Here is a 27697-nt window from a genome sequence, read left to right as displayed (position 1 = left end):
ATCCTCCACTGACGTCTTGAACCCTTCCCAAGTCATCCATGAGAAATGGAATCAACTTCTTACAAACTCTGTTTAATGTTAATCTCTATTTATGGCAGCTCCAGCCTTATGAAATGTACTTCTTAGATAATAAGACTTGAAAGTTGAAATGACTCCTTGATCCATAGGCTTCCAAATGGATACTGTGTTAGCAGGCATGAAACATTAATCTTGTACATCTCCATGAGAGTTCTTGCGGTGACCAGATGCACTGTCAATGAACAGTCATATTTTGAAAGGAATCTTTTTTTTGAAAAAGGTCTCAACAATGGGTTTAATATATTGCATAAAACATGTTGTCAACAGATATGCTGTCATCCATGCTTTGTTGCTCCACTTCAAGAGCACAGACGAGAATAGATTTAGCATAATTCTTAAGGGCCCTAAGATTTTCAGGACAGTCAATGAGCACTGGTTTCAACTTAAATTCACCATCTGCAAGGGCTCTTAGCAAGTGATCCAGCCTGTTCTTTGAATCCGTGAAGCCAGGCATTGACTTCTCCTTTATAGCTTTGACGGTTCCAGATGGCATCTTCTTCCAATAGAAGGCCGTTTTGTCTATACTGAAAATCTTTAGTTTAGTGTAGCCATTTTCCCTGATAATTTTAGCTAGATCTTCTGGATAACTGGCTGCAGCTTCTACATTAGCACTTGCAGGTTCACCTCATACTTTTATGTTATAGAGATGGCTTCTTTCCTTAAACCTCATAAACCAACCTTTGCTAGCTTCAGACTTTTCTTTTACAGCTTCCTCACTTCCCTCAGCCTTCACAGAATGGAAGAGAGTTAGGGCCTTGCTCTGGATTAGGCTTTGGCTTAAAGGAATGTTCTGACTGGTTTGATCTTCTGTCCAGACCATCAAAACTTTCTCCGTAATGGCAATAAGACTGTTTTGCTTTCTTACCATTCATGTGTTTACTAATGTAGCACTTACCATTTCCTTCAAGAATTTCTCCTTTGCTAACTTGGCTGTTGGCAAGAGGCCTAGCTTGTAGCTTTTGTCATGCCTTCCTCACTAAGCTTAATCATTTCTAGCTTTTGATTAAACTGAAAGACATGAGGCTCTTCCTGTAGAGTTATTAACCTAATTTCAATATTGTTGTGTCTCAGGGAATAGGGAGGCTCAAGGAAAGGGAGAGCCAGAGGAACTGCCAGTCTAGCCAGAGTATACAACATTTATCAATTAGTTCACCTTCTCACATGGGCGTGGTTCATCATGCCCCCAAACAATTATAATAGTTAACTTCAAAAATCACTGATCAGAGATCACCACAACAAATATAATAATAAAATTTGTAATATTGCGACAATTACCAAAATGTGACACAGAGACATGAAGTAAGCAAATGCTGTTGGAAAAAAGGCAGATGCATGGTTGCCTTCAATTTGTAAAAAATGCAGTACTTGGGAAGCACAATGAACCAAAGTGCGATGAAACGAGGTATGCCTATATAGCCTTTCTTTTAATCAACGAACTCTCCACGGTTTTTTTTTATTTCAACATTCTTCCAGAGCATGTGTAATTCTAGTTTTCCTTTCACCATTTCTATCTGTCTCTTGCTACTGCAATCTAGCTTAGTAGTTCTGGTAAAGATACAGTCTTGCCCTGCATACCTGCCTTCGATTTGCTGACAGGTGAATTAGGCAAAGGGATTTCCAATGGATTCACTTTGAGGAATGGACAGTAACTATAAAATTGCTTTAAAAACACAATTCATACAAAAATACACAAAATCAACAAAGTAATACTATTCAAACACAAAACAAAACTAAGAAATGGAATGACGAACTTCATGGAGGTACTGTCAATTAATGTGGCAATATTCTTGAATACAAGCAAACAGTTAAAAAGTTAGACCTTCCTGAGTGGTCTAAACTATTCCCTTCCAACTATTTTAATCTTGAGAGCAAAGCAAGTGCAAGTACTTGAGCTTGTTAGATTCAGTAAGCTTCAGACCAGAAAAATGCTCCTAACTTAAAGGCTCTCCTTGACTACATAAAAATTACATCTGTGTAGGATATGATATTTTTTATGATTTCTCTAATACTTGTTATAAAAAGAATTTTCCTTAATATTTATTACAAATCTGTTTTCCATTGCTAAGGCAACAGAAGTGTTAAACCAATTACTACATAACCATGAATGTAAACACCGTCAGTACTAAAACTGATACCTGGTATAATGATTTACTACACGTACTACATGCTGAAAAGCTCTGCAGATATTTTTATTATTTGATTAATGAAGATTTTTTAGTATCAAGTCTATGATTTTTTATTTTTATTTTTTAATTTGGGGGGAGGTAATTAGATTTATTTATTTATTTACTTTTAGAGGAGGTACTGGGGATTGAACCCAGGACCTTGTGCTTGCTAAGCATGTGCTCTACCACTTAAGCTATATCCTCCCCCCTTAATTCTATGATTTTTTTAAAATTAAAAAAAAAATTCCTAGAGCTTTTGTATTGACTAAACTAATACATTCTGAAATATCTAGCAAACTACATATAAGCTTTGTTTAATTTCCAAGGAATTTAGTTACATATTAAGCTACAAGAATGTTAACCAGCCATTTAGTTTCATTTTTGTTCTTGGCTTGATTCAAGGTATCAACACAGCATTCATAGATGTTAGGCTAGCTTGTTAAAGGAGACACTTGGGTTTAATTACACATGAAACAAGTTCTAATATAGGATTCATAAAAAATGTACTACGAAATTCAATTATTAAAAACCTCACCACTTTGTACATATCTGTTCTGCATACTTTTCTCCCTGAAAACGTTAGGACTCCTTGCCAGGACGGCCTGCAACAAGACTGGTATGTCGCCTTCTGGATCATCACTGCCAAGGTTATCTTTCAACTCTCTGGCATTGGAAAAATAAATACAAAGAAATTAAAATAGTGATTAAGAATTTTCTATTCTATATTAGTAAGACAGCAATTCACCAGTGAAATTCAGAAAAGGCTGTGGCAGAAAATTAAGAAGACTATGGCATAAAAATAAATTACACAAGTATGTCTAACAATTTCATGGACTTTTAAAGATGCTAATCCTAGAAGAAACAGAATTATCAAAAATGACAAGAGGGAAGTTCTTCTAAGAATAACTTATTTTTTTCCCCATTTTATTTTAAACAGGCGGAAAAAAAACCCAAAACATTATTTTATAGAACTATAAGTGAATTTAGGAATGTTCTCATAGTTTCAAAATAGAAAATAAATAATGTCTATTCTAAAATATTCAAAAAATGGAAGAGTAGCAGTGATAATTATGCAGAGAAGTTGATACTTGGGCTTGGAATAGATTTTCTCCCTTATACCTGAATATGAGTGAGTCTGCCTTTTTAAGAATGTCCTCTGAATAAAGTAACAATGTTGCCATACTGATTAAAATAAGACCCAAAGGCTACGTATAATTTTTCCTTCTTTATTATACTTTTCTCAAATACAGACATTTTGGGGGGTAGGGGGATACCCAAGCAAATGGTTAAGAACAGCTGCAATTAGTAAGTAGCAAATTAAATTTACAACTATGAAAGGTAAATGATAAAAAATTAAATATAGGCAGTATTTTAAATTTTACATTCTAAATATGTCCCTGTTCCACTCCTTAAGTCTAATGAGAAAGATTCATAAAGATGGTGCCCAATGGTAAGATTAAATAAATTTCTGGGGGCAATCTTAAAGCAGCTCTCAATAACATCACTATATATATGCTACTTCCCTTATCCCTCTAAATATTTGGTGGAGATTTTTGATTAAGGATGTACAAGTACAAGAAGTGTATTATTTTGACATTTTTTGAATTTCTGGAATGACTAAATATTAGCATTATACTTTCTTCTGATTTTAACCAATCGTTTCTGTTTCTCCATCAGAAAATTCACATTTAGTATTTCCCCTAAAGTCATCAGTTTTAAAAATAAAGTATGTGCAGCATCTGATGGCAGAGACCTCTCCATTATTATAATATGTGCTATCCTCATTCTCCTAATTAAAAAAAAAAAATCGAAGGACATATGAGTACCAATGTGTAGTGAGGTGTGAACTTTTTAATACATTTTTGTGTTGAGATAGGTATGTACTGCTTTGGTAGTAAAAATTAAATTAAAAAATGAGTCCCAGATTCTTTGGTAGCCTTCCTTGAAGTTACTCTTTTGAGTTTTTGACATCCTTCCCATGAAAAGTATACCACTTTAAATAGAGCCAGAAGCAAAGTCCATAGTGCCTGGAAATTCTAACCACTCTAGCAATTTTAGAAAAGAGAGAGCTTCATGAGTAACTTTAGACCTCTGTATAGAGCCACCTCGATGAACCCTAAGATTATTACAAGAATTGAAGATCTTCACAGAAGTACACAGGTCAGAACTACTGTCTCAAAATAACTATGGCCTATTTAAATCTCATTAATATCTCATCACAGTAATGCTATGTTCTCACTTGGATATCAATATAAAACTATGTATTTAAATTTTTTTGAAACAAAAGTAAAACCAGGAATGCTGATTCTCTTAGTGAGACCAGAATTTTTCACTTTATTTTAGATTGTACTTACATGTGATCCGTTGATACCTGGTTGAGGCTATGGACAAGCTGTGAAACCAAATTATCATCCCTACAGGCCAAAAGGCAGTTCACCTCTTCTGCTATTCGTGCATTAAAGAGAAGGCTCTTTGTAGTTGTAGCAGGTAAAGGGGATGGAAGAGGCAGCTGGTTCAGGACTATTTGGAATAAAATCAGATTATTAGAAATTAAGTTACAATAAGAAGTCTCTTTACTGCTAACATACATTTGGGAATTAAAAGTAAGTTATTAAAAAGTAAGTTACAAATATTAATGAGACAAATTAATAAAAGACATCCTTCTTCCTCAACAAACCTCAAACAACTCTACAAAACTCCCCAAATGTCAGCTGGATCATAGTAGATAATACTATTCTCTAAGAGTGAAACTCAGCTTCTTTATCTTTGCGCTGACTATTCATGTCTTAAATTTTTATTAACTTAATAAATGAGTAGCCAAAAAGGTAGAGTTAAAAACTAAGTAATTTTCCAGGGATTGAGAATATATTAGTTAATCTCATTTATTTTTGCTTATAAGACTAATCAGAATCAATACACTCTCACATAAATAAACCAAGTAATAATACCTGACTCTTTGCCAGATAATGTTTTTTAAGTAAATACAAAAATAAACAGCTCACTTTAGCAAGTGAACAACATTCACAAAATAGGATTCTGCAGGAAGAATATCTAAGGGATTTTGCTTTAAGTTATAAATTCCTAAATAGTCTCTCTTCTTCCTAACAGTAAACAAAAGGGCATAAATGTTTTACAGTAGTTTATATTCAGCTATTTAATGTCTGTTCACATAATGGAAATTTATTCATATGTCTAAACTAAAAGTTAAGAACATCAACTAAAGTGTCTTTGTTTTTGCCTTAATTTCTAATTACCTATATGGTATAACTATCATGCTGCTCAGCCACAATGGGTAATAATAATTTTTTTTACTAATAAAAACATGGGAAATAAATTATTATGTAATAAATAGGTATATTGGGCAAACAAACTTTAAAAATAAGGTACAGCTGAGATAATGGGTAACTAAAAAGAACTTCCTGGTAGTATATCTGATTCTGTACTCCTGCCTATTGAGTTTATTATGCCTTACCTATAACAAAGTGATCAACAAAACTAAAGACAGTTTCAAAGGTTTTTACCTGAGTCACCCTAACCCTACCAGCTACTTTCTTATTATCTCAGATTTTATAAACCAGCCCTGCTAGTTTCCTCACTAAAAAGCTGTAGGCTGGTGTCTACTTTACCCCATTTAAACCAGCTGGAAACTAACACGAGAAAAAGGTAGTACTTGGGAAATACTGAACACAGATAAAAACACTACTCGAAGTTATTTTCTCATAGCTTTATTTATAAAGCCCCATATATTGCATAATGCTTGCTATACAAAGAAAGGCAGGTCATCTCCTCACTGTCTACTCATCCCTCTTATGTCTCCTTTTCCTTTTATTTATTCAGGTAAAATGACAGAAGAACTAATATTTTTTTTTGCATTTTTGAGTTGCTTTCTGCACCATTACCCGGGGACTAAGAATTAGAGTTGCCTCCCAAAAGAATGAGTACCTAAAAGATTGCGCTACACTAAGTAAAACTCAAGAGAATGACAATGTTCTTTAAAGTTGTGTTTAGAGTAAATAGGCTCCTGTCTAAGACAAACTCCAACAGATTACTGAACATAACATCCAACATAAACATCACTAAGAAATTAGATTAAGTTGGGTATCAAATTTTCTTCTTGAAGTGCAGTTTCAATTACCATTTCTATAAATGTTTTTTAAAAAGTCTGAAATTGTTCTTATATGCAAACTCATGCTTCTTCGGTTTTTATTTTTCTTAATGCTTTGTTTCATCTTCTTTGAGCCTCAATTTTGCATTTATCCCTTTATCATATAAAACCTTTAAACAAACACATGCTACCATTTCCAAATGGGTCCTTAAAATGAAACAGAAATTAAGGTCTTTATCTATTGTCTGACTACACTAATGTTGTTACCTTCAAATTTATGCCAATTAATCAAAGAAAATCATGATGTTTGTCATTCAAAATCTAAAATCTTTAAACATTTTCTGTTACTTATGACACTAATAATAATTACTGTTATAGTCTCTTCAAAAATCAGTGTCAGAGTAGAATGTAAATTAGATAAATTAACCACTTACGGTCTGTAAGACTAGCAATCCCCGCAAGAGTAGTGATGGGGACATGGGGCATATCCCCATTCATCCTGAAGTTCTGGAATGGTGTTGTCTAAGAAAGTACTTAGTTCAGGTGCCAGCTGTCATTACTTCCCATTTCCCAAACACTGAAACAAAAAAGACATTATTTGTAAAAATATGTCAAATATATCATTAGGGAAATGCTTATAAAAAACAAAAATTTCTGCTATTCTTATTTGTTTAACCTATATGACAATAGCTATCATGCTCATACTACTTACCCTACATTACACTTGCAGAGTGCTTTGCATATAGTTAACTCATTTAGTCCTCACAACCACCAAGTAAGGTACGCACTATTATTTTCTGCATTTTACTAATGAGGAAATTAATTTCCAGGGAGTTTAAAGTACCTTGTAGAGAAAGATCAGAACCTAAGTAATCTGGCTCAAGAGTCTGTGCAGCTTAGTGGGCTCTATAACTAGGTGGGACGCTCAGTTCTGACAAGCACTGTTTTCTTTTCCACATCATAAACACATCAAAATCTAGGTTCAACTTGCCTTTCTAGTAAGTAATGTACACATTATTCAAAGATGTGTCTTTATTAAATAACTTTATAAACAACAGCAAACAGAGGAAATCTCCTCTATATCAATTATCTAAGACATAGTGCTAAAATAGAAAACTGAGTTGTAAACTTTAAACTGTAAATGTTTCTCTTTTTTGAGGTTATATCTGCTAGTCGGTAACTTTTAAGAGAGCCTCTATATTTTTTGAGTTATAAACGTCAAAACAGTGTAATGATGTAACACTAGTAACTCCCCTTACTCATACATCATAATGCAACTTTGCAAATTTAAGTTTTTTCTTTAAAAAATAGAAGTATATAGGTAGTTAAAAATAAGAATATTCGTCTTCCTGACTTTCATTATAAATATGAGATAGACTGACAAAAGTTCCAAAAACATATATGTATGGCTTAACAGTTATAAAGTAAGCATTCCTGGAACCACCATCCAGAAGTCTAGCACTCTAGTTCCTTCTAGTGGTAACAACTATCCTGTCTTTTTAGTAATCATTTCCTTTCCTTTTTTTCCTTCACAGATTAATGATCTTTATATGTACTTTCTTTTCTGGTAACTGGCCAAGGGAAAAACACTGTTTTCCTTTGATGAATGACTGATATAAAACTTGCCAGTAGAAGCTCACTGTAAGGAAATGGTACGGAAAATAGTCTATGAAAGATATAGTTACTATTGGCTATCCTGTAGTTTTCCTTTTGCTACACTATGCACTTTACACTTTGAAGTAATTAATTTGATTCTTTAATAATCACTAAAGAAGTTTAAAGAAGCACTGTATATTTAGCAGTTGCATCAAGCACTCAAGAAAAAAGTCAGTTAGAATTTAATACTGATAGAAGTTACCAAAACGCTTAGTAATTAATGTGGGAAAAAAAATCACTGAATGCAAATTATGTATAGAACAGCACAAAATATCGTTATTCATACAGGACTCTCTGTTGCACATGTAAACTGACATATTCAAGCAGATTAAGTAACAAGTGACCATTTTAATCATTTAATTCAGAGGATAGATAGGTACCCATAAAGAATAACATGTTAGGGGAATCTACTGTGGACTACTTGACTTTATTCCATTTTCCTAAATCTCAGGTGAGAAACATTTTAAGTAGACCCAACCCTAGGCTGGAGTTTTTTCGGCCTGAAAATGATTCTCTCTATATACATAAAATCATATATATATATATGTCAGTTACCATGTCTAAATTGGAAGATTAAAAAACCTAACCTTAAGGTTGTGCTCTTCTTAGTGGCATGACAAGGTATCTGAACACGCTGATGTCAACTCAAAACTGGGAGTAAGAGAGAAAGGAAGGGGAGCAACAATGCTTATTTGGTTTAAAGTGCTTTAAGTATACAGACTGAGTAGATGACTACTGACAAATCTATTTACACCTTACTGCTGAACTATGACAATTTCATGGAATCCAAGATTTTGAAGAACAAAAGACTTTGGTAGAAATGGACTTATAATTTTAGCCAAGGTCATAGATTTTGATGAATATGAGTAGTCTGTAGAAATGCTGCTGCCTTACGCTAGAAGGTGATCAGAGTCCATCAAGAAACAACATTCCTAGAACCCCTAATTAATTAGACATGGCATTTCTGGCTCTGGATTGGGCAATGTTTGGTCTAAGTGGCTCTGTAAAAAGTACACTATCTGTCATGAAACTGCTGAAACTGTAGCTGAAAGTCATTATCTCCGAGGAAGAACGTGTCCAGAATGAAATGGTAACCAAGTGGGAAAGATTATAATGAGTGGTTTAGAACTGTCACTTAAGGCAGTGCTTTATTTAAAATGTGTGAATGGTGACTGATTAGTGGATTGTAAAATAAACTTAGTGCGTTGAGATCAACATTCAGAGGGATAGAGGAAACAGAAATAAAAGGCTACACTGCACATGGTCTTGTGAGTCTAGGTAGCATGTCTTTCTAATTGTGGGTCATCAAGTCAAAGCAATTCGAAAGTTACTGACTTAAAGAAATGGAAGAATAAAAAAGTAGCCCCCTCACAAGTGGTGATGAGAATGAAATAACAATGCATGTAAATCACTTGACATACTACCTGGTACATTGTTAGTGATCCAAAAAGTTAACAATATTAACTGCTAACTTGAAAAATACTTTAGAGGAATAGAGGAGAAACACAAGTGAATTATGGAAAGGGGGTCTTTTCAATATAGGTAACCCCTATTTCTTAAAGACCTATTATAAATTATTATTTGAAATTCCAGTATATATTCACCATAGTATTACAAGTATGTACAACAGTCCTAGGCACGCTCACCTACAATTATTTAAATGGTAAAGTAGCTGAAATAAATAATGGCAATAAAAAGTAAAAAAAAAAAAAATCTAACTGCTGTAATAGTAAAAACTAAATCAAACACACAAAAAAATCAAGAAATCATTTATAACATAATCTTAGAATGGCTTGATGTTTAATTAAAATAATAGTTAATTAGTGGAAGATATTATAGTAAATTCCCATTTCAGCCCATTATGAGTCTGAAGGGAACTTCTAAGCACTTGCCAAATTAAAGACCCTAGTTTTTTGCTCGTTTAATTTCACTTCAAAATTTAAGATTTCCTTATATAAATGATAGAAATGCAAATAAAATAGTATTGGTAAAAGTTACAACAGTAATATTCAGATTGAGATGGTTTTGGAATAAAAGGTAATCTCCTAATCTTGTAGTGGACAAAACTTTCCTGGACAGCCACTTTGTATCCTATAGCCAAAAGAACATGAATGCTATTATCTCAACAATTTCACTTTTTTAGTAGTAAAAAACTGGTTAAAATGATAACCAACATTTACTAAGCACCTACTACATAGTAAAAAAAATGGTAAAGAAACTTTAAATGTACTCTGATTCAATCCTTATAGAAAACTGAGGTACTAACATTCCAATTTTATCTAATGAGGAAATGTCTTGCCTTTGTCATGTTATCTCAGAAATCTTTCATAAATGCCTCATTCTTTTTTTAAAATATATTTTATAGCTCGACTGAAACATCAAATTTAAATGAATGTTATTCAGTAAAAGTATACCATGTAACTATAAAGTAAGACGAGTATGGCTTTATGGAGTCAGACTCCTTACTTTATAACTTACAGTCACATCTACTTCGTACTTGGTTCACATTTCTATGGCACTTTAAGTACTCTTACTTTCTTCTTGATCTGGACTATACAGCAATAAGCAAAACTCACTCTGAAGAAAACCAGTATTCAATAAAAGATTTTAAGAGTAAGTTAACACCCTAGTACTTATGTTAAGTTCATAACTTCTCAAAATTGGCATAACATTTTAATAAATCAATCTTGTCAAACACAAACCACTTATTTCCTCCATTTCTGAGCATATCAACAATGAGATAAATGTATGCTAAATGGAAGATATCATCAATTTGGTAACTCTTCCCTTAACAGTCATTCAGTCTGCATTAAATTAATAATCAAAATTCCTTTAACTTCTACTTTGTGTTGTTCTCCAGAAAAATGTTTCATCTCTTTTTTTCTGGACATAACAAAAGGATTTTCCTTTTTACTTGATAGTTAAAGTAGATTTAAAATGTCACATTAGATTAGATTAATAGTTCATCTAACTCCATATAGGTACCCCTTGAGTTATAAATGGTATCCAAGAGTTCACACTATGTTTCTATGGTATTTAAGCCCTTCATGATGATGTATCCAATAATATTTATCTTCTGTCACTGTGTTAAATACTATGCTAAGCAAGCAATCTGCAATAGTTAACAAGATGGAAGCAGTCTCTACCCTTCAAAACTTGAGTTTGGCCAAGGAATGCTGTGAAAGGAGAGTATCTTCCAGGAGGAGAAAGGGGAAAAGGATCACTGAATTAAAACCTGAATCATCTGTGATAACATGGATAGACCTTGAAGGCATTATGCTAAGGGAAATAATACAGTATTTATCTTTCTGTGTCTGACTTATCTCACTTATATGTGGAACCTAAACACACACACACACACCACGAAACAAAATTCATAGAAAAAGAGATCAGAGTCATGGTTACCAGACATAGGGGATTTGAGGGTGGGGTGGGAGGGACGTTGGAGGAAGGTGGTCAAAAGGTTCAAACTTCCAATTGTAGGTACTAGGGATGTAGTATACAAAAGGATGACTATAGCTAACACTGTTGTATGATACACAGGAAAGTTGTTAAAAGAGTAAATCTAAATTCTAAAAGTTTCCATTACAAGGAGAAAAAAATTTTTCCTTTTACTCTTTTCTTCTTGCTTTTCTTTTTATTGTATTTACACAAGAAGGGTGTTAGCTGAACCTATAGTGGTAGTCATTTCACAATATATGTCAATCAAACTGTCATGCTGTACATCTTAAACTTACACAGTGATAACTGACAATAAAATACATGTAAATAAAACACTTACACAGTAATACATCTCAATAAAACTGAAAGAAAAAAGAAACCTGAACCAGTTCTACTGTGACTATACCATATTTTAATCCCTCCACTCTCTGCAGCACATTCATTTAAAAAAAATGGCAAAGATTCTTAAAATTCATGAAAAGATATACTGCTAACTGAAAATAATATCAATGTATACAGCTCAAGCCCATTTTTGCTTAAAATACATTTTTATACAAATATAGTCTAGGCATGAAAAAAGTTCTTTAAGAATATATCTTCAAACTATTAACAATGGTTAGGGGTAGGATGTATTCTGGGATTTTGGGGACTCTCCATTTTTGTAGTATCTATATCTGTATTTTTTGGATTAATAAAAACTATTAGTCTATAATTCAGAAAAACAATGATATAAAATATGTATTAAAATGAAAAACTTTAAAGAGTCTTCTAATAGGTGCTGTTATATGTAAATTTCACTGGGATATTTAAATAATTATCTGTGAAACCTATGTTAAGAATCTACTGTAAGAAGGCACTGTGTTAGGTACTAAAGACTAACAGAATATGCAGAGTGCATTCATAAACACTTTGGCCAGAGCATAAGGCCAGAAAGGTGGAGCCTGCAAAGGAATTTGTCATAAAATGTTGATCTTTTTTCATATCCTTAACATAAGTGAACTTAAGCTTTCAGTAAGACTAATGTAAGAGTGGTAAGAAAGGTGGGGTGGCAGAGAGAGAGAGAGAATGGAGGCAGAAAACTGTTGGAAGAATACTATGGAACTAACATGTAATGATAGTCTGATTCTGGATTCATTCAGATTAAAATGCCAAAGTAACATTTAGTTGTTGGAGAAGTCTAAAGTTGGAAGTTGGAAACTCTAGAACTGACGGTAGAGATCAGAGATACAGCAATAGATATGGAAGTGATCCACAGAGGACTGATAGCAGCTAAATTATAACAGATGAGATAGGCAAGAGACGGGATAACACTGTAGGGGAACTTTTTTTAGCGCTTCTTATGTGCCAGACATTAACACATACTTTTCCTTAATCAAACCAAGGTCAGAGGGTTCTAAAGATGATCTCTATTTTACAGATTAAAAAAAAAAAAAGCTAAGAGCCTAAATTCTTTGCCTATGGCTACACAGACAGGACAGAGCAGAGCTGGGTGTTTCTAACTAAAGCTTACATTCTTATGCATATCTGAAGGACATAAAATTGGCAAACATCTACACTGCTATGACAGAAATATAAACCAATAAAAGGTAAAGGAAATTATTCCTCAGAGAAGCTAAATGTCTGTTCAGGGTATCACAGCTTGCAACTGACCCAGTCAAGACTATGGATGTTTGGATTTCTAGTTCAGTATTTTTACACTATGCTATCTTACATGATTATAACATTATTTTGAATAAACAAAAATTTTACATGTAGAATATTTAGCTAACTAGCACCTTTCTTCCTTGGCAATATCAATTTCTTTTTATCTTTTTTCTCGGTGAGGAGAGAGAGAGAGGGCTTAAAACTATTTTTAATGTCTCACTTTATAACACATTTAATAGTATAAACTCCCTCAGATTCTTTTGGGGGACAGGTGGAATAAAAACCCTAAGTAGCTAGATAAGTAAACAAGTAAATCTGCATTGTACTATTTACTATTTTAAGTAGGTAACAGTGAGTCCCTAGAGCGGCATCTCTCTAGCAGAATCCTTTCACTTTATCAAGCTACCTCCAAGTTCTTTTTTGCTGCCTACTATTCAAGAATGAATTTTTCACATTCTGAAGACACTTCCAAAAGACTTTCCTCAAATCCTAGCTCAAAAACAGTTTCCAGTAAGTTGTACTGTGAAAATTCTCACTTCTTTAAAACATTTCTGTTTTTTATAGTTCTAAACTATTTCCATTAAATAAGAAAAATGCAAAATAAAAGCTCTAAAGCTCTCTTTAATACATGCTTGTTTTTGGAATCCTGAGCTCTCTGCAGCCACCATGTTGGATACCAATAATGTGTATTCCAATAACGTAGCTGTATCTTAATATATTTAATATATAATAGAAGGATACAGTCAATTACTGATTACTATTAGGAAGAGAAAAAGAAGTCACCAAGAAGTAAATCTGGTTGAGATTTAGGGTGTTTCAAAAGCAGTTTATAGAATATGTGTATGTTCATTAAGAAAACAACCGTAAAAGTGTATTTTTCTAATCATATTTATGTATTTTTCTAATCTTGTTCTCACCAATTTATTTCACATGCAGTTTTTGAACTGACTTTAACAAAACTTCATATTACTTTAAAAGGTCCCAGCTGATTATGACAATTAAATTCACTTAGAGGTCTGCAGAGTAGTTACATGATGTCTAATGATAACAAAATATGCAAAAATGCAAGCTTCACCAGGAAAAAACAAAACAAAACTCCTGAGTACTATTTGTTTGTTTTTTTAACAAGAGGCCATGGAAGAAATTTCCAAGTGCTGCTATGAGTTATTTGGGTTCCCAGTACACCTCCCCACACCGAAATTTTTATTTCTCACCTTCTTTTCCACTGCAAAAGAGCCTATCTCAACCCTCTAATAAAGGTTGATTGATTCTTATACCACAAAACTATTTCCTATACAATGGTATTAGAAATGCAAAATCAAATAATAATTGTTTTATTTCCTTCTAAATGAGGCTGAGGTCTTAAAGAACTATAATATTTAGATATAGGCCTCAACTTTTGACCATAACACCCTTGATGATACAAATTAATCTAAAATACAAGAAAAAAAAATGCTTTTATGTAAAATTACTGAACAGTCCACAAGAGGGCTCACTTTCAACTACTGTAAAATTTTTAAATGCATTTTTTTTAAACTACTCCAAAGACTGCCCAGATTCTTTTGAATTGATCATTCAACATCCTCAGAACACAGCAGATTCTGAAGTTTGTAAATATTTTTTTGTTTAAACACACAGAAACTTTTTCTGGGGATGCACATAAAATGTAAGGAATGCCTGAATACATAAGTATGCAATAGTCTTATCTGCCATCTTGGTCCTGTTAGCTACTTGGAATTTGGCTGTCCGAAAAATCTTTTCAAGAAATGCTGGCTATTTTTATCTATCTATCTATCTTTCTTTCTTTCTCTTTTCTGATTGCCACAATAAATTTAGTGAACATACATCATCTCATATAGATATAAAGTAAAAGAAAGGGAAAAAAGTTTTCCTTGTAATGAACACTTTTAGGATCTACTCTCTTAACAACTTTAATATATAATATACAGCAATGTTAATTATATTTATCATATTGCACATTACACCTCTAATACTTATTTATCTTTCAACTGGAAGTTTCTTTAGACCACCTTCATCCAATTCTTCCTCCCTCCACCCCCTGCCTCTGTCAATGACAAATCTGATCCTTTCTCTGAGTTTTCTTGTTTGTTTTTGAAGTATAATTGACCTACAACACTACATTAGTTACTGCTGCACAACATAGTGGTTTGATATTTCTATACATTTCAAAATGATCACCACAGGAAGTGTAGTTATCGTACCAATATATTACATTATTACTAACTAAATTCCCCACACCATACATTTCATCTGTGACTCATCTATTTGCTAACTGGAAGTTTGTACCTCAGTCTTTCTCACCTATGGCATTCATCCCTCCACTACCACCCCGCTCCCCTCTGGCAACCACCTTTTTGTTCTCTGTATCTATGACTATTTCTGTCTTCTTATGTTTGTGCATGTGTTTTGTTTTTCCACATGTAAGTGAAATCATACGGTATTTATCTTTCTCTGTCTGACTTATTCCACTTAGCATAGTACCCTCTAGGTCCATCCACATTGTCGCAAATAGCAAGATTTCATTCTTTTTTGACTGAGTAAAACACACACACACACACACACACCCACATCTTTATCCCATTCATCAATTTATGCGCACTTAGGTTGCTTCCATACCTTAGCTATTGAGAATAATGCACTGAATATAATGGTGCATATCTTTCTAATTAGTGTTTTTGTTCTTTTTGGGAAAATACCTAGAAATGGAATTGTTGGATTGTATGGCACTTCTATTTTTAATTTTTTGAGGAACCTCCATATTGTTTTCCATAATGGCTACACCAATTTACATTCTCACCAATGATGCATGAGAAGTCCCTTTTCTCCACATCCTCCCCAACATTTATTTGTTGATTTTTTGATCATAGCCATTCTGACAGGTGTGAATAATATCTCATTGTGGTTTTGATTTGCATTTCCCTGATTAGTGATGTCGAACATCTTTTCATGTGTCGGTTGGCCATCTGTATGAATTCTTTAGGAAAATTTCTATTCAGGTCCTCTGTCTGGCTACTTTGAATTTTGATCCTTATTATGTGACACAGTCCCTAGGAACAATGAATTCTTTAAGACAACTCAGTAGGAGAACAAATGGAATATGTTCCAGATACTTAAAAAAATTTCTCCAATTCAATGGCTTAAGATCATTAAAGTATTTAAAAGAGCAACTGAGAAAGGGTACACACAGAAGATAGCAAAAAAAAAAAAAAAAAAAATCACTTGTGTATAATATGCTAATATTAATGATCCCTTTTCTGTCCTAATCCATTCAAAGATGTCTTTCCAGCAACTCTTCTCTCTCCTACATCAAAACACTCCCTCTTACTGGATTATTCCAGTTAATATGTAAACATCTATGTTGATAACTCCTCCTACTCTCAAAAAACAAAAGAAAGTAAAAAAAACTCTTGACTCCTATACCTGCCCCCCCAAACAATTGCTTAATTTTCTGCTTGCTTTCACAGCAAAGTTCCTTCAGTTATCTATATTCATCTCCAGTTCTTCTCCTACCGTCTCCTGAAACCACATTGTATGCGTTTTGATTCTCATCATTCCACCAGACGTCTTGCCATGGTTAGTAATAGCACACATCACGTTGCTTAACACAATGGACAAACTTCAGATCTCGTATTATTTAACCTAGCATTCAACAGACTTGAGCACTCTCTCCTGTTTGAACAATTCTTATTTTCCAGAACAACATATTCTCCTGGTTTTTCTTCACACTACGCAGGCCACTCCTGAATCCTATTTTGGTTCCTTCTCATCTTCCTGTCCTACCTCTGCTATTGATCTCATTTGACCTCACGATTTTAAAACAACACCTGTATGCTGATGACTCTAAAATTGACTAAACTTGACTTCTCTTCTATACACCAGACTCATATATCCAACTGCCTATTCAACATTTCTGCTTTGATGTCCAGTAGGTACAGAGATTGGCAATCTTACTACTACCGTTTGAAAGTATGATTTATATGCTTTAGATAAAAGTTCTTTATTAGATACTATTTTTCAAATATTATATTCCCATCTTTTGTTTGCCTTTTCATTCTCTTAATATCTTTTGAAATTATGATGAAGTCCAATTTATCAATGTGCTGTTTTTAGGATGGTGGTGGTGGTGGGGTCTAACTACAAAGGGGCATGTAGAAACTTTCTGGTATGATGAAGATGTTCTATATCATGAAGGCATACTGGTTACATGAGTATGCCTACTTGTCAAAATTATAAAGTTAAGATCTCTGTTTTTTACCAAACTACAAAAAACTGCAAAAGTAATAATGATGATAATTTAGCAGTGGTTAGAGAATGGATGAAAGTACAGATGAAATTAAAATGACAGCAAATGATTACCGTTAAAGTTGGGTGATGAATATTGGGCATTCACTATACTCTTCTGTTTACCTCGCATGTACTTAAAATTTTCAATAATAAACATTTTTTTTAATTAAGGGAATTTTTTTGTTGGGTACAAAATATTGTCTCATACTCCAGTTGGTATTAATTAAAGCCTTCTTTTTATCAGACCTATTACTGCCAAACCATGTGCTATAAACTGACATCTGTGTCCTCCGCACCTCCCAAAATTTGTGGGCTGAAACGAAATCCCCAATGTGATGGTATATGGAGGTGGGGCCATTGGGAGTTGATTACATCATGAGGGTAGAATTCTCATGAATGGGATTAATGCCCTCATAAAAGAGACTACAGAGAGCTTCTCTGCCCTTCCTCCATGTGAAAACCCAGCAAGAAGACGGCTATCTATGAACCAGGAAGTGGATCCTCACAAAACATTAAATGTGCTGTGACCTTGATTTTGGACTTCTCAGCCTCCAAAACTGTAAGATATAAATTTCTGTTGTTTATAAGCCACCCAGTCTATGATATTTTGTTATAACAGCCCAAATGGACTAAGATATGATATTTCCTTCAGGCTTTATTTGTAATTGGTACAACCAACCAATGAAACGAAAAAAAAAAACACCCCCCACCCCAAATCTAACAACAAAAAACAAAATCCACAAAAGAATTCAAGAGATCCAAATACAATCATTAAATAATATAACTTATGAACTTGAACAGATATTGGGATAACTTTTCAGGGAAGATAACCTTTTAAAAAGTTAATTTAAAACCATTAACAAACAACTTCATATTAAGGAGCTGAATTTCTTTTTAAAAATCACATCCTAAATGCACAATATGGTAAAAGCAAATCTACAAGGGAGCAATCCAAATATACAGTTCTCTAACAGTATGGTTTAATCTAAGAGTAAAATTTTAAATATTCAGAGAAATGGACAGAATGGCACCGTTAGCTAGTCCTCAATACATTAATAATACATTTTCTCAAGACTGGATTTTTGAAAAACTAAGCTAATCTAGAATACTTGACAGAGTGCAAACATTTAGTATCACTAACAGCAGATATATATGTTTTATCAATCAATCAAGGCAAGGAAAATTAAGATAATTTTAGAGCCTAAGAAGCTTATCTCAAATATGTTCTACTTCTACACAGAAATCTTAGGCAGGTTAGAATCTTCTTCAAGAAAAGTATGATGCTGCTCTAAGACATTAGATGAATGAGTGGATCATGGTTCCAAACTTCTACTAACTATAGATAATGCTGTAATACTGCAACTTTCAGAATCTGAAAGCCAATTATATATAACATCTTACTCTAGGCAATACTTTATATTGCCTATACTATTTAACACACCACAAATTCTCCTTTACAGAAGACACTGTGTGTGTGTGTGTGTGTGTGTGTGTGTGTGTGTCACACACACACTTACTAGGCTGTCTAATTGTAGGCAGTATGCAGCCTATTTTCTGAGCTATGGAGGGAGAGAAAAAAATTTGTATTCCTTGCTAACCATGTGCCAGGCCCTGTGCTAGTTGCTTTACATTCTTCTTCTCATTTTATTTTTCATTTAATCTTCATAATAACCCAATGAGTAAGTCTCATTTTCATTTTAAAGATGGGAAGAGAACAAACTTCAATTGTCCAAAGTATAATTAGTTAGGATGTAGAATCAGGGTTCAAAATCAATTTGTCATCATTCAGATATAAAAGTTATGAAACGGCTCTTAAACACAAAAAAGATGCTCAACCTTACTCTTAATATATGGAGAAATATAAATTAAAACTACACTGAGATAGAATTCTTGCCAACCTGATAAATGAGAAATGTTAAGACATTCTGTTTTTGAGGCTGTGGAGAAACTTCACTCTCATACATTGCTGTAGGATGCAAAATGGAGTTGCATTCAGCAATATCTAATAAAATTATGTATGCATTTATGTAAACTTTTGACTCAGTAATCCCACTTCTGGAAATTTACCCTCCACAAATATCTAAAATATATGCACAATGTTATTCATTACAACATTGTTTGTAATAGAAAAATTCGGAAACAACCTACTGCTCAAGCATGGGAAATTGACTGAAAAAATCAAAGTACATCCACACCATGGAATATTATGTAGCAGTTAAAAAGAATGAGAGATAACTATGAACTAATATGGGGTAATTCCCAGGATAACCTAAGTGAAAAAAGCAAGGTACAAAATAAGTGAATAAAGAGGAAAATCTTTCTCTAATAAAGAGGGAGAAACAAGAAAATATATAGGTATTACTTAATCATAAAAAAAATCAGGAAATATAAACTCAAAAGTAATGAAATTATTACCCATGGGAAGGTAGGAATGAGACGGTAGCAGAACTTCAGAGTATACTGTCCTAATATAGTTTTGACTTTTGAAGCATGTAAATGTTATATTAAAAATCAATATTAAATCAAGTGAATAAAAAAGTAAACTAAAATCAAACACAAGCAGCATAACTGTATTACCAAATAATAACAACCACAGAAAAAATTTAATCCAAGTAATTCTGACCACAGTACTCTGACAGTATACTATTACTGGGTTTGGGGGGTTGAATTGTGGTCTCCTCCAACATATGTCTACCTGGAACCTATGAGTGTGACCTTATTTGGAAAAAGGGTCTTTCAAATATAAGGATCTCAAGATAAAATCATCCTGAATTTAGAGTGGGTTCCAAATCCATTGAATGCGTCCTTAAAGTTAGAAATGGTAGACACAATGACATACAGAGAAGAAGGCCACATGAAGATGAAGGCACAGATTGCAGTAAAGCAGCCACAAACCAAGGAATGGCTGAAGCCACCAGAAGCTTGTAAGAGAAGCAAGGAAGAATTCTTCCAGAGAGCCTCTGGAGGGAGAACAGGACTGCAAACACCTAGATTTTAGACTTTTGGCCTCTAGAAATGTAAGAGAATAAATTCCTGTTGTTTTAAGCCATAAAATCTGTGGTAATTTATTATGGCAGTCCTGGTAAACTAATACACTGGGATATTCTAAGGACAGAAAGGATTGAAGAGAAATCCCGAAATTTGACTGGTGTGTTTTATTTTGGCAGTAGTGTTGATACAGCAATTCAAATACAATATGATCTTGGAAGCCAAGTGAAGAACATCTTCCAGGGCAAATAAGTCAGCAAATGTGTCACTTACTATTGAAATCTGAGAACTGACCACTGGACTTGGCAACATGGCAGTCACTGGTAACCCTGAGAAAACTGATTTCAGAAGTAATGGAATGTAACAGCAAAAACTTATTTCAGTTAGGCTTAAGAAAGAATTGTAGGAGAGGAATAAAAAAGTGAATTACAGACAAATGTCTATTAAGGGGAGCTGAGCATTTAAGCAGTAGCAGGAGGGTGAAGAGCTTTTTGTTTGAAATGGCAGAAATAATATGTTTGTACACTCATGAAGATGAACAAATCAAGTGGAAAGAAAAAATATGATACAAAAGAAAGAGGAGAAATTACAGGAGTGATATATTTGAGTATGGAAGAGAGTAAGATCCTAGTGGAAGGTCTGGCTTTAGGAACTTGGACAGTTCATCTGTAGTAACAGAAGGGAAATTAGAGTATATATAAGTAGAGAGAGTGGTAAGTAGAGAGGTAAATAAATGCAATGACAGGTACTTGTGAAAATTTTCTTCTGATTGCTTCAATAGCCTCACTGTTACAGGAAGTAAGTTCATCAGCTAAAATTAAAGTGAAGAAGGAAATGCTGGAGGTTTTATGGAGAGGGAAGAAATTATGAAACAATCAATCAGGAAAGCGAAAGGATCAAGTAAGTGTGGTACAACTGCTGGAAAGGTTAGGAGTACACTGTCATTATTTTAGAGTGAGACTAACCATCATAGTTTTATTATTTTTCTCCCGTCCCATTCAGCTTTATGAGTGATATTTAACCACAGCTGTACTTTCGCCAAGACAGAGAAGGGCAAAGGAACTAAAGATGTATGCAAGGGAGTGATTATGAGTGACCTTTGCTTTTAAGATATAAGGAGAGAAACAGGGGTATCAGGGTGAAGAAAATCAGTATTGCAACATTCAATACAGTTGACCCTAGACCAATATGGGTTTGAACTGTGTGGGTCCACTCACGCAGTGGATTTTTTTCAGTAGTAAATACAGTACTACACGATCCGCGGTTGGTTGAATCCGCAGATGCAACACTGTGGATGTTGAAGGCCAACTATGAGACTTAAGTATCCTTCGAGGGTCCTGGAACTAATTCCCTGTGGATACTGAGGGACGACTCTACCTGTGAATAAGTCCCATCCTCCAACAACTTAATCCTTTGGCTTCTGTAACCCTATCTTCTCTCTCGTATCTTACTGATTAACTCTTCACTGATTCCACTTTCTCCAGTGGTTTATTATCTGTCATCATTTCTCAAGTCTAGTTACTCAATCCTATGTATACTTCCTCCAAAACTCAATTATGTTCATGGCTTCTGAAAGACATGTATGGCTTTATTATATAAGAATTCATTTATGATTCTCCACTGGCACTTCAAACTCTTACAGTACCAATGTGTTAATATGTCTGATATTCAACAATCATTTCCCTCAAATGTTAGCACCTAAATAACACTTCTAAAATGAAAACCTGTAATCTTGTAAGTTCTATCACTGTTCCCATTTATTAGTAAACCAAACTTGCAGGTTATAAACATCAAAAAAAAAAATCTGTTATCATCTATGTGATTAGCCAATTCTCCCTTTCCTGTTTTACTGCTCTAATCCTAATTAAAAACAAAAACAAAAACAAAAACAAAAAGACTCACTATCAGGCACTTGGGATTATTCTAATTACCAATTAGCTTGTCTTTTTTTTAAACTTTAGAACTTCTCTACTTTCAGCTGTCCTTCATACAGGTATGCAATGAATTGCCTTTAAACAATTGTTTTTATTATTTACTTCCATAATTAACTACAATAAAAACAACATCTACAAATTTACTTTCAAAGCCTTTATCCTCACATTCAATCTTCTCCATATTTATAGTTGTTTTTCCAATTATATTGTCCCCTATTCCAACATAAACTGCCTATTCTTGCTAGATTGCTCTTTTCACTGTTCCCAAAACACGCTATCCTCAAATCTTGCACCAATACATTTCCTTACACTGTTCTTTTTCTTTTCTATATCAAACCAATTCTACCCATCCTTCAAGCTCCACTGCCTCCTTGAAATCCTCCTCTACTACTGTACTTCACAATCTTTTCCTTTAATGAACTCTTGTGTTACATGCATACAAGTCAGGATCTGGCCATGCATAGTTATACTCTCTCTAATCATTTCATTGGCTCCTTAAGGGCAAGATCTTGTCTCAAGTTTTTTCCCCATCTTCCCATAATACTTAGCACAGTGATGGTCATATGATTAGTAGGTTAAACTGAAATGAAAACAGTGGAAAACTGCTAGAAGATGAATTAAACAAAAAACTCAAGGCCTTACGCAATCAAACACTTCATAAAAAGTTTGAAATATGGATGCTAAGCAGTTCATATTTAAGCTGATGACATCAGGGAGTTGTAATTGAACACAATCAGATGATCTTAAAACTACAATCTTCACATGTTAAGCTTACATTAGCATCCTCATGTTTGCTTTTATTGGAAAGGGAACCACATTTAACAGAGACCTATCAGTTAAACTCTAGAATTTTCCTCCACTTTTTCAACAATCTTATTAAGGAGAGTAGAAAAATCAGAGTTGAACTTTTATACAGATTGGAAATTTAAAGTCCTTGGAAAACTCTAGACCGAAACTTAAAACAGTTCCATAAAAAGCTAAAAATATTACTAACTTCTTACTTACCAACATAAATGCTGTATAATTGATGAGAGAACAAGGAAGGTTAAATAATCAAATCCACTTGGTATCTTATCTGCGTTGAATTAAATGGAATCTCATAATTTTCAGTAATGATTTCTGAAATCACAATTTAAAATCTGCTCAGTCTTAGATTTAATTACATTAAAAATTTAATTCTTTATCAAAAATTATCATTAAATTGATATTAAAAACAAACTTATACTTTCAGCATGTTATGGCTCCTAAATTTACAAGGCTCCTTTTCCTTCTTAAAATCAGATTAAGTTCTCTAAGATGAAGGCCCAGAAAAGAAAAATGTCTCTACTACTATCTGATCAAATATCAGCCAACAATAAATGAATACGTTTTAAATATCCACTATGCAAATGTTTCAAATTAAATATTATAATTTCCAGATACTTTTGACCTAATAAAGAATTTTTAAAGTAGAAGAAAATTTAAGAGTTACTAGTCCAACATGCTCATTTTATATAAGAACCAAGAATGATGTGTATTTATAAAATTTGGGAGTAGGAGTGAGAACTATCATTACTATAGCTGCTGTAATGGGGAAACTGGGAATTTATTATAACTATGAAACTCACATCATAACAGAACTTAGCTTCTGATACCACATTTAGTTAGGTATAAATACTGAGATGGACAATTAACTACCATGGAAAACACACTAGAACTAACAATATTATACCTTAGAAATATAAAATAAACAAAATGGGCAGAAGACCTGAATAGACATTTTTCCAAAGAAGACATACAGATGGCCAAGAGGCATATGAAAAGATGGTCAACATCACTAATCATCAGGGAAATGCAAATCAAAACCAAAATGAGGTATCATCTCACACCTATCAGAATGGCTACTATCAAAAAGACTATAAACAACAAATGTTGGTGAGGATGTGCAGAAAAGGGAACACTTGTGCACTTTTGGTGGAAAATGCAACTCAGTAGAGCCACTGTGGAAAATAGTATGGAGGTTTCTCAAAAAACTAAAAAAGAGAACTACCATATAATCCAACAATTCTACTCCTGGGTATGTATCTGAAAAAAACAAAAGGATCAATTCAAAAAGATATATGCACCTTAATGTTCACAGCAGCATTACCTACAACAGCCAAGATACAGAAGCAACCTAAGTGTCCATCACAGATGAACAGATAAAGTATATATATACACACATAAATACAGTGGAATACTACTCAGCCATAAAAATGGAATTTTGCCATTTGCAATAACATGGATGGGCTTGAAGGGCATGGTGAAATAAGTGAGAGAAAGACAAATACAGTATGATACTACTTATATGTGGAATCTAAAAAACTACAACAAACTTGTAATATAACAAAACAGATACAGAAAACCAGTGGCTACCAGTGGGAAAAGGGGGAGGGGCATGATGGGGATGGGGGACTAAGAGGTACAAAGTATCAGGTATGAAATAAACTACAAGGATATATTATACAGCACAGGGAATACAGGCAGTATCTTTATAATAACTATAAATGGAATATAACCTTTAAAAATCGTGACTATGTCATACACCTGAAACTTATGTCAGTTATAACTATACTATACCTCAATTAAAACGAATAAAAACAGAAAAGAAATACAAGCAAAATTATCAATGCATAAACACTTTTGATTACTTAGAAAATAATTTAATTTAATACTACCACTCTAGAGAAATCTAGTTTAACTTTCATCTTCCAGTACTATATTAGGGTAAAATTCAACTATAAATGGAGACTATGATAAACTGAGATGCACACTGTAATCCCTACAGCAACCTCTAAGAAAATAACTTTAAAGTGGTTTAATAAAAAAGAATTTAAATAGTACACTAAAATAATAGTTAACATAATCACATCAATAATCACATTAAATGGGACTAGATTACATATGCCACTCAAAAGGCAAGACACTGTAATACTGCATAAACTAACAAGACCCAACTGACATTACTCCCATAAAAGACACATTTTAGATTCAAGGATACAAACAAGTTGGAAGTAAAGATGCAAACAGGTTGGAAGTAAAAGAAAGGAAAAGATATCCCATTATAAACAATAACATTAACAAAGCTGAAGTGGCTATATCAATAACAGATGAAACAGACTTTGAGATAAACAGTACTAAAGACAAGAGGGATTATTTCATAATGATAAAAGAGTCAGTAATACATCAGGAAGATATAACATTTATAAATGTATTCATTCATGCCTAACAACAGAGCTGCCAATACATGAAGCAAAAACTGACAGAAATGAATGAACAAACAGAACTAGAGAGAAAATCGCAAGGATGCAAAAGACTTGAACACTATCAACCAACTTGACCTAACTTACATTTTTATAACACTCCACCCAAAGACTGTTCAAAATACACATTACTTTTAAACACACACAGAACATTTTCCAAAACTGATCACATACAAATCTAAATAAATTTAGAACCATAAAACAGATGTTCCCTGACAATAACAGAGTAAAATTAAAAATCTGTAACAGAAAGAGATCTGGGAAAACTCCTGGGTCAAAGATGATATCAAAAGGGAAATTAAATATTTGGAATTGAATAAAAAATGAAACATAACATATCAAACTTTATGGGATGCAATTAAAGCAGTGCTTATTGGATTATTTATAGATTCAAATGCCTATTATCAGAAAAGAACAGTCTCAAATCAATAACCTAAGTTTTCATACCTTAAGAATCCAGAAAAAGCAAATTAAATCCGAAGCAAGAAAAAGAAATAATAAAGATTAAGGTAAAAATGAATGAAACAAAACCCAGAAAAACAAGAAGAGGAAATACCAATTCAAAAGTTGGTTCTTTGGGGAAAAACAAACAAAAGACAAACCCTCCCCCTCCCCAAAAGACAAAAAAACAAAACAAAACAGACAAACCCTTAGATAGAATGACCAGGAAAATAAGAAGAGTAGGCACAAATTACCAAAATCAGAAATGAAAAAGAAGAAACCACTACCGACCCTATAGAAACTAAAAGGATGATAAGGGAATACTATGAACAAATTCAAATGAACAAATAAGAGAACTTATACTAAAAAGAAAATCCTAGAAAGACACAACTATCAGAACTGACTACAAGAGGGGGTGGGGATATAGTTCAATGGTTACACTGCTTAGCATGCATGAAGTCCTGGGTTCAGTCCCTAGTACCTCCATTCAAGACTATTAAAAACACACAAACAAATAAATAATTAATTAAAAAAAAAAAACCCAACTGACTACAAGCAATAGGAAATCTGAACAGATCTGTAACAGTTAAGGACACTGAACTACATATTAAAACTCTTCACACTAAGAAAAGCCTGCAAACAGATGGTTTAACTGATGAAGCTCACGAAATACACATAAGAAACAACTCATTTTATGAGGTATTATCCTATACCAAAACCAGACATACACAAGAAAACTACAAATCAATATTCCTCATTAACACAGATACAAAAATTCTTAAAAAATTAGCAAATTGAATTCAACAACCTATTAAAATGGATTATTTTTTATTACCCACTGAGATTTATCCTGAGAATGCAAGTTAGGTTAACTATTTGAAAATCAATTAATGTAAAACATTACATTCATAGAATAGAGAACAAAAATAACATGATCATTTCAATAAGATGCAGGGAAAAGCACATGATAAAATCCAATACATGTTCATTATAAAAATGCTCAAAAACTAGAAACAGACAAGAACTTCTTCAACTTATTAAAGGACACCTATGGAAAGTCTACAGCTAACATCATACTTAATGATTAAAGTTTTCCCCTAAATAACAGAGGAGCAGGGATGTCTGTACTTACTATTTCTACTGAATGTTGTACTGTAGGTTCTAGCCAGTGCAATAATGTCAAAAAATTAACTAAAAATTAAATTTAAAAAATTAAACACATATTACATGCGTTCAGATTAGAAAAGAATAAGTTAAACTGCTTATTACCAGATGATATTATCCTGCATGTGGAAAATCCTAAGAAGCCACTAAAAAACTACTAGAATGAAAGAACAAGCTTTGTAAGGTCACAAGATATAAGATTAATATACAAAACCTAATTCCATCTCACAAAATGTGAAAGTGAAATTAAGAAAACAATTCCATTCAAAACAGCATCACAAAGATCACTTAGAAAAAAACTTTCAAAAGAAGTAAAGGAAGTATTAGATTTGTACAATGTTATAAAACACTGTTCAGAGAAAAAGATAAACAGAGAAACATTCTATGCTTATGGACCAACAGATTGAATATTATTAATATGGCAGTTTTCCTCAGATTGATCTATAGATTCAACACAATCCTTTTCAAAATCCCAGCAGGCTTTTTTAAAAAAAA

The 27697-nt window shown here is 33.2% G+C and overlaps 1 protein-coding gene across 5 annotated transcripts in view; it reads right to left on the bottom strand.

Annotated features, from left to right (window-relative positions):
* NIPBL (NIPBL cohesin loading factor) overlaps positions 1-27697 on the bottom strand; it is a 175427-nt gene that overhangs the window by 98305 nt on the left and 49425 nt on the right. For 4 of the 5 annotated variants that reach the window (XM_074357167.1, XM_074357180.1, XM_074357187.1 and 1 more), the window contains exons 2-4: positions 6783-6925; positions 4598-4763; positions 2779-2906 (exon numbers count right to left, since the gene is read on the bottom strand). In XM_074357167.1, the coding sequence (XP_074213268.1) occupies positions 2779-2906; positions 4598-4763; positions 6783-6846 (358 nt within the window). In that variant the 5' untranslated portion in view covers positions 6847-6925. Of the gene's footprint in view, positions 1-2778; positions 2907-4597; positions 4764-6782; positions 6926-23321; positions 23436-27697 lie in introns of all 5 variants that reach the window. The other variant, XM_074357175.1, reaches the window with a different exon arrangement.

The sequence above is a fragment of the Camelus bactrianus genome, chromosome 3 (assembly GCF_048773025.1).
Source record: "Camelus bactrianus isolate YW-2024 breed Bactrian camel chromosome 3, ASM4877302v1, whole genome shotgun sequence".
Taxonomy (NCBI): domain Eukaryota; kingdom Metazoa; phylum Chordata; class Mammalia; order Artiodactyla; family Camelidae; genus Camelus; species Camelus bactrianus.
The sequence above is the reverse complement of the archived record's forward strand: the minus strand, read 5'-3'. Positions and strand labels throughout refer to the sequence as shown.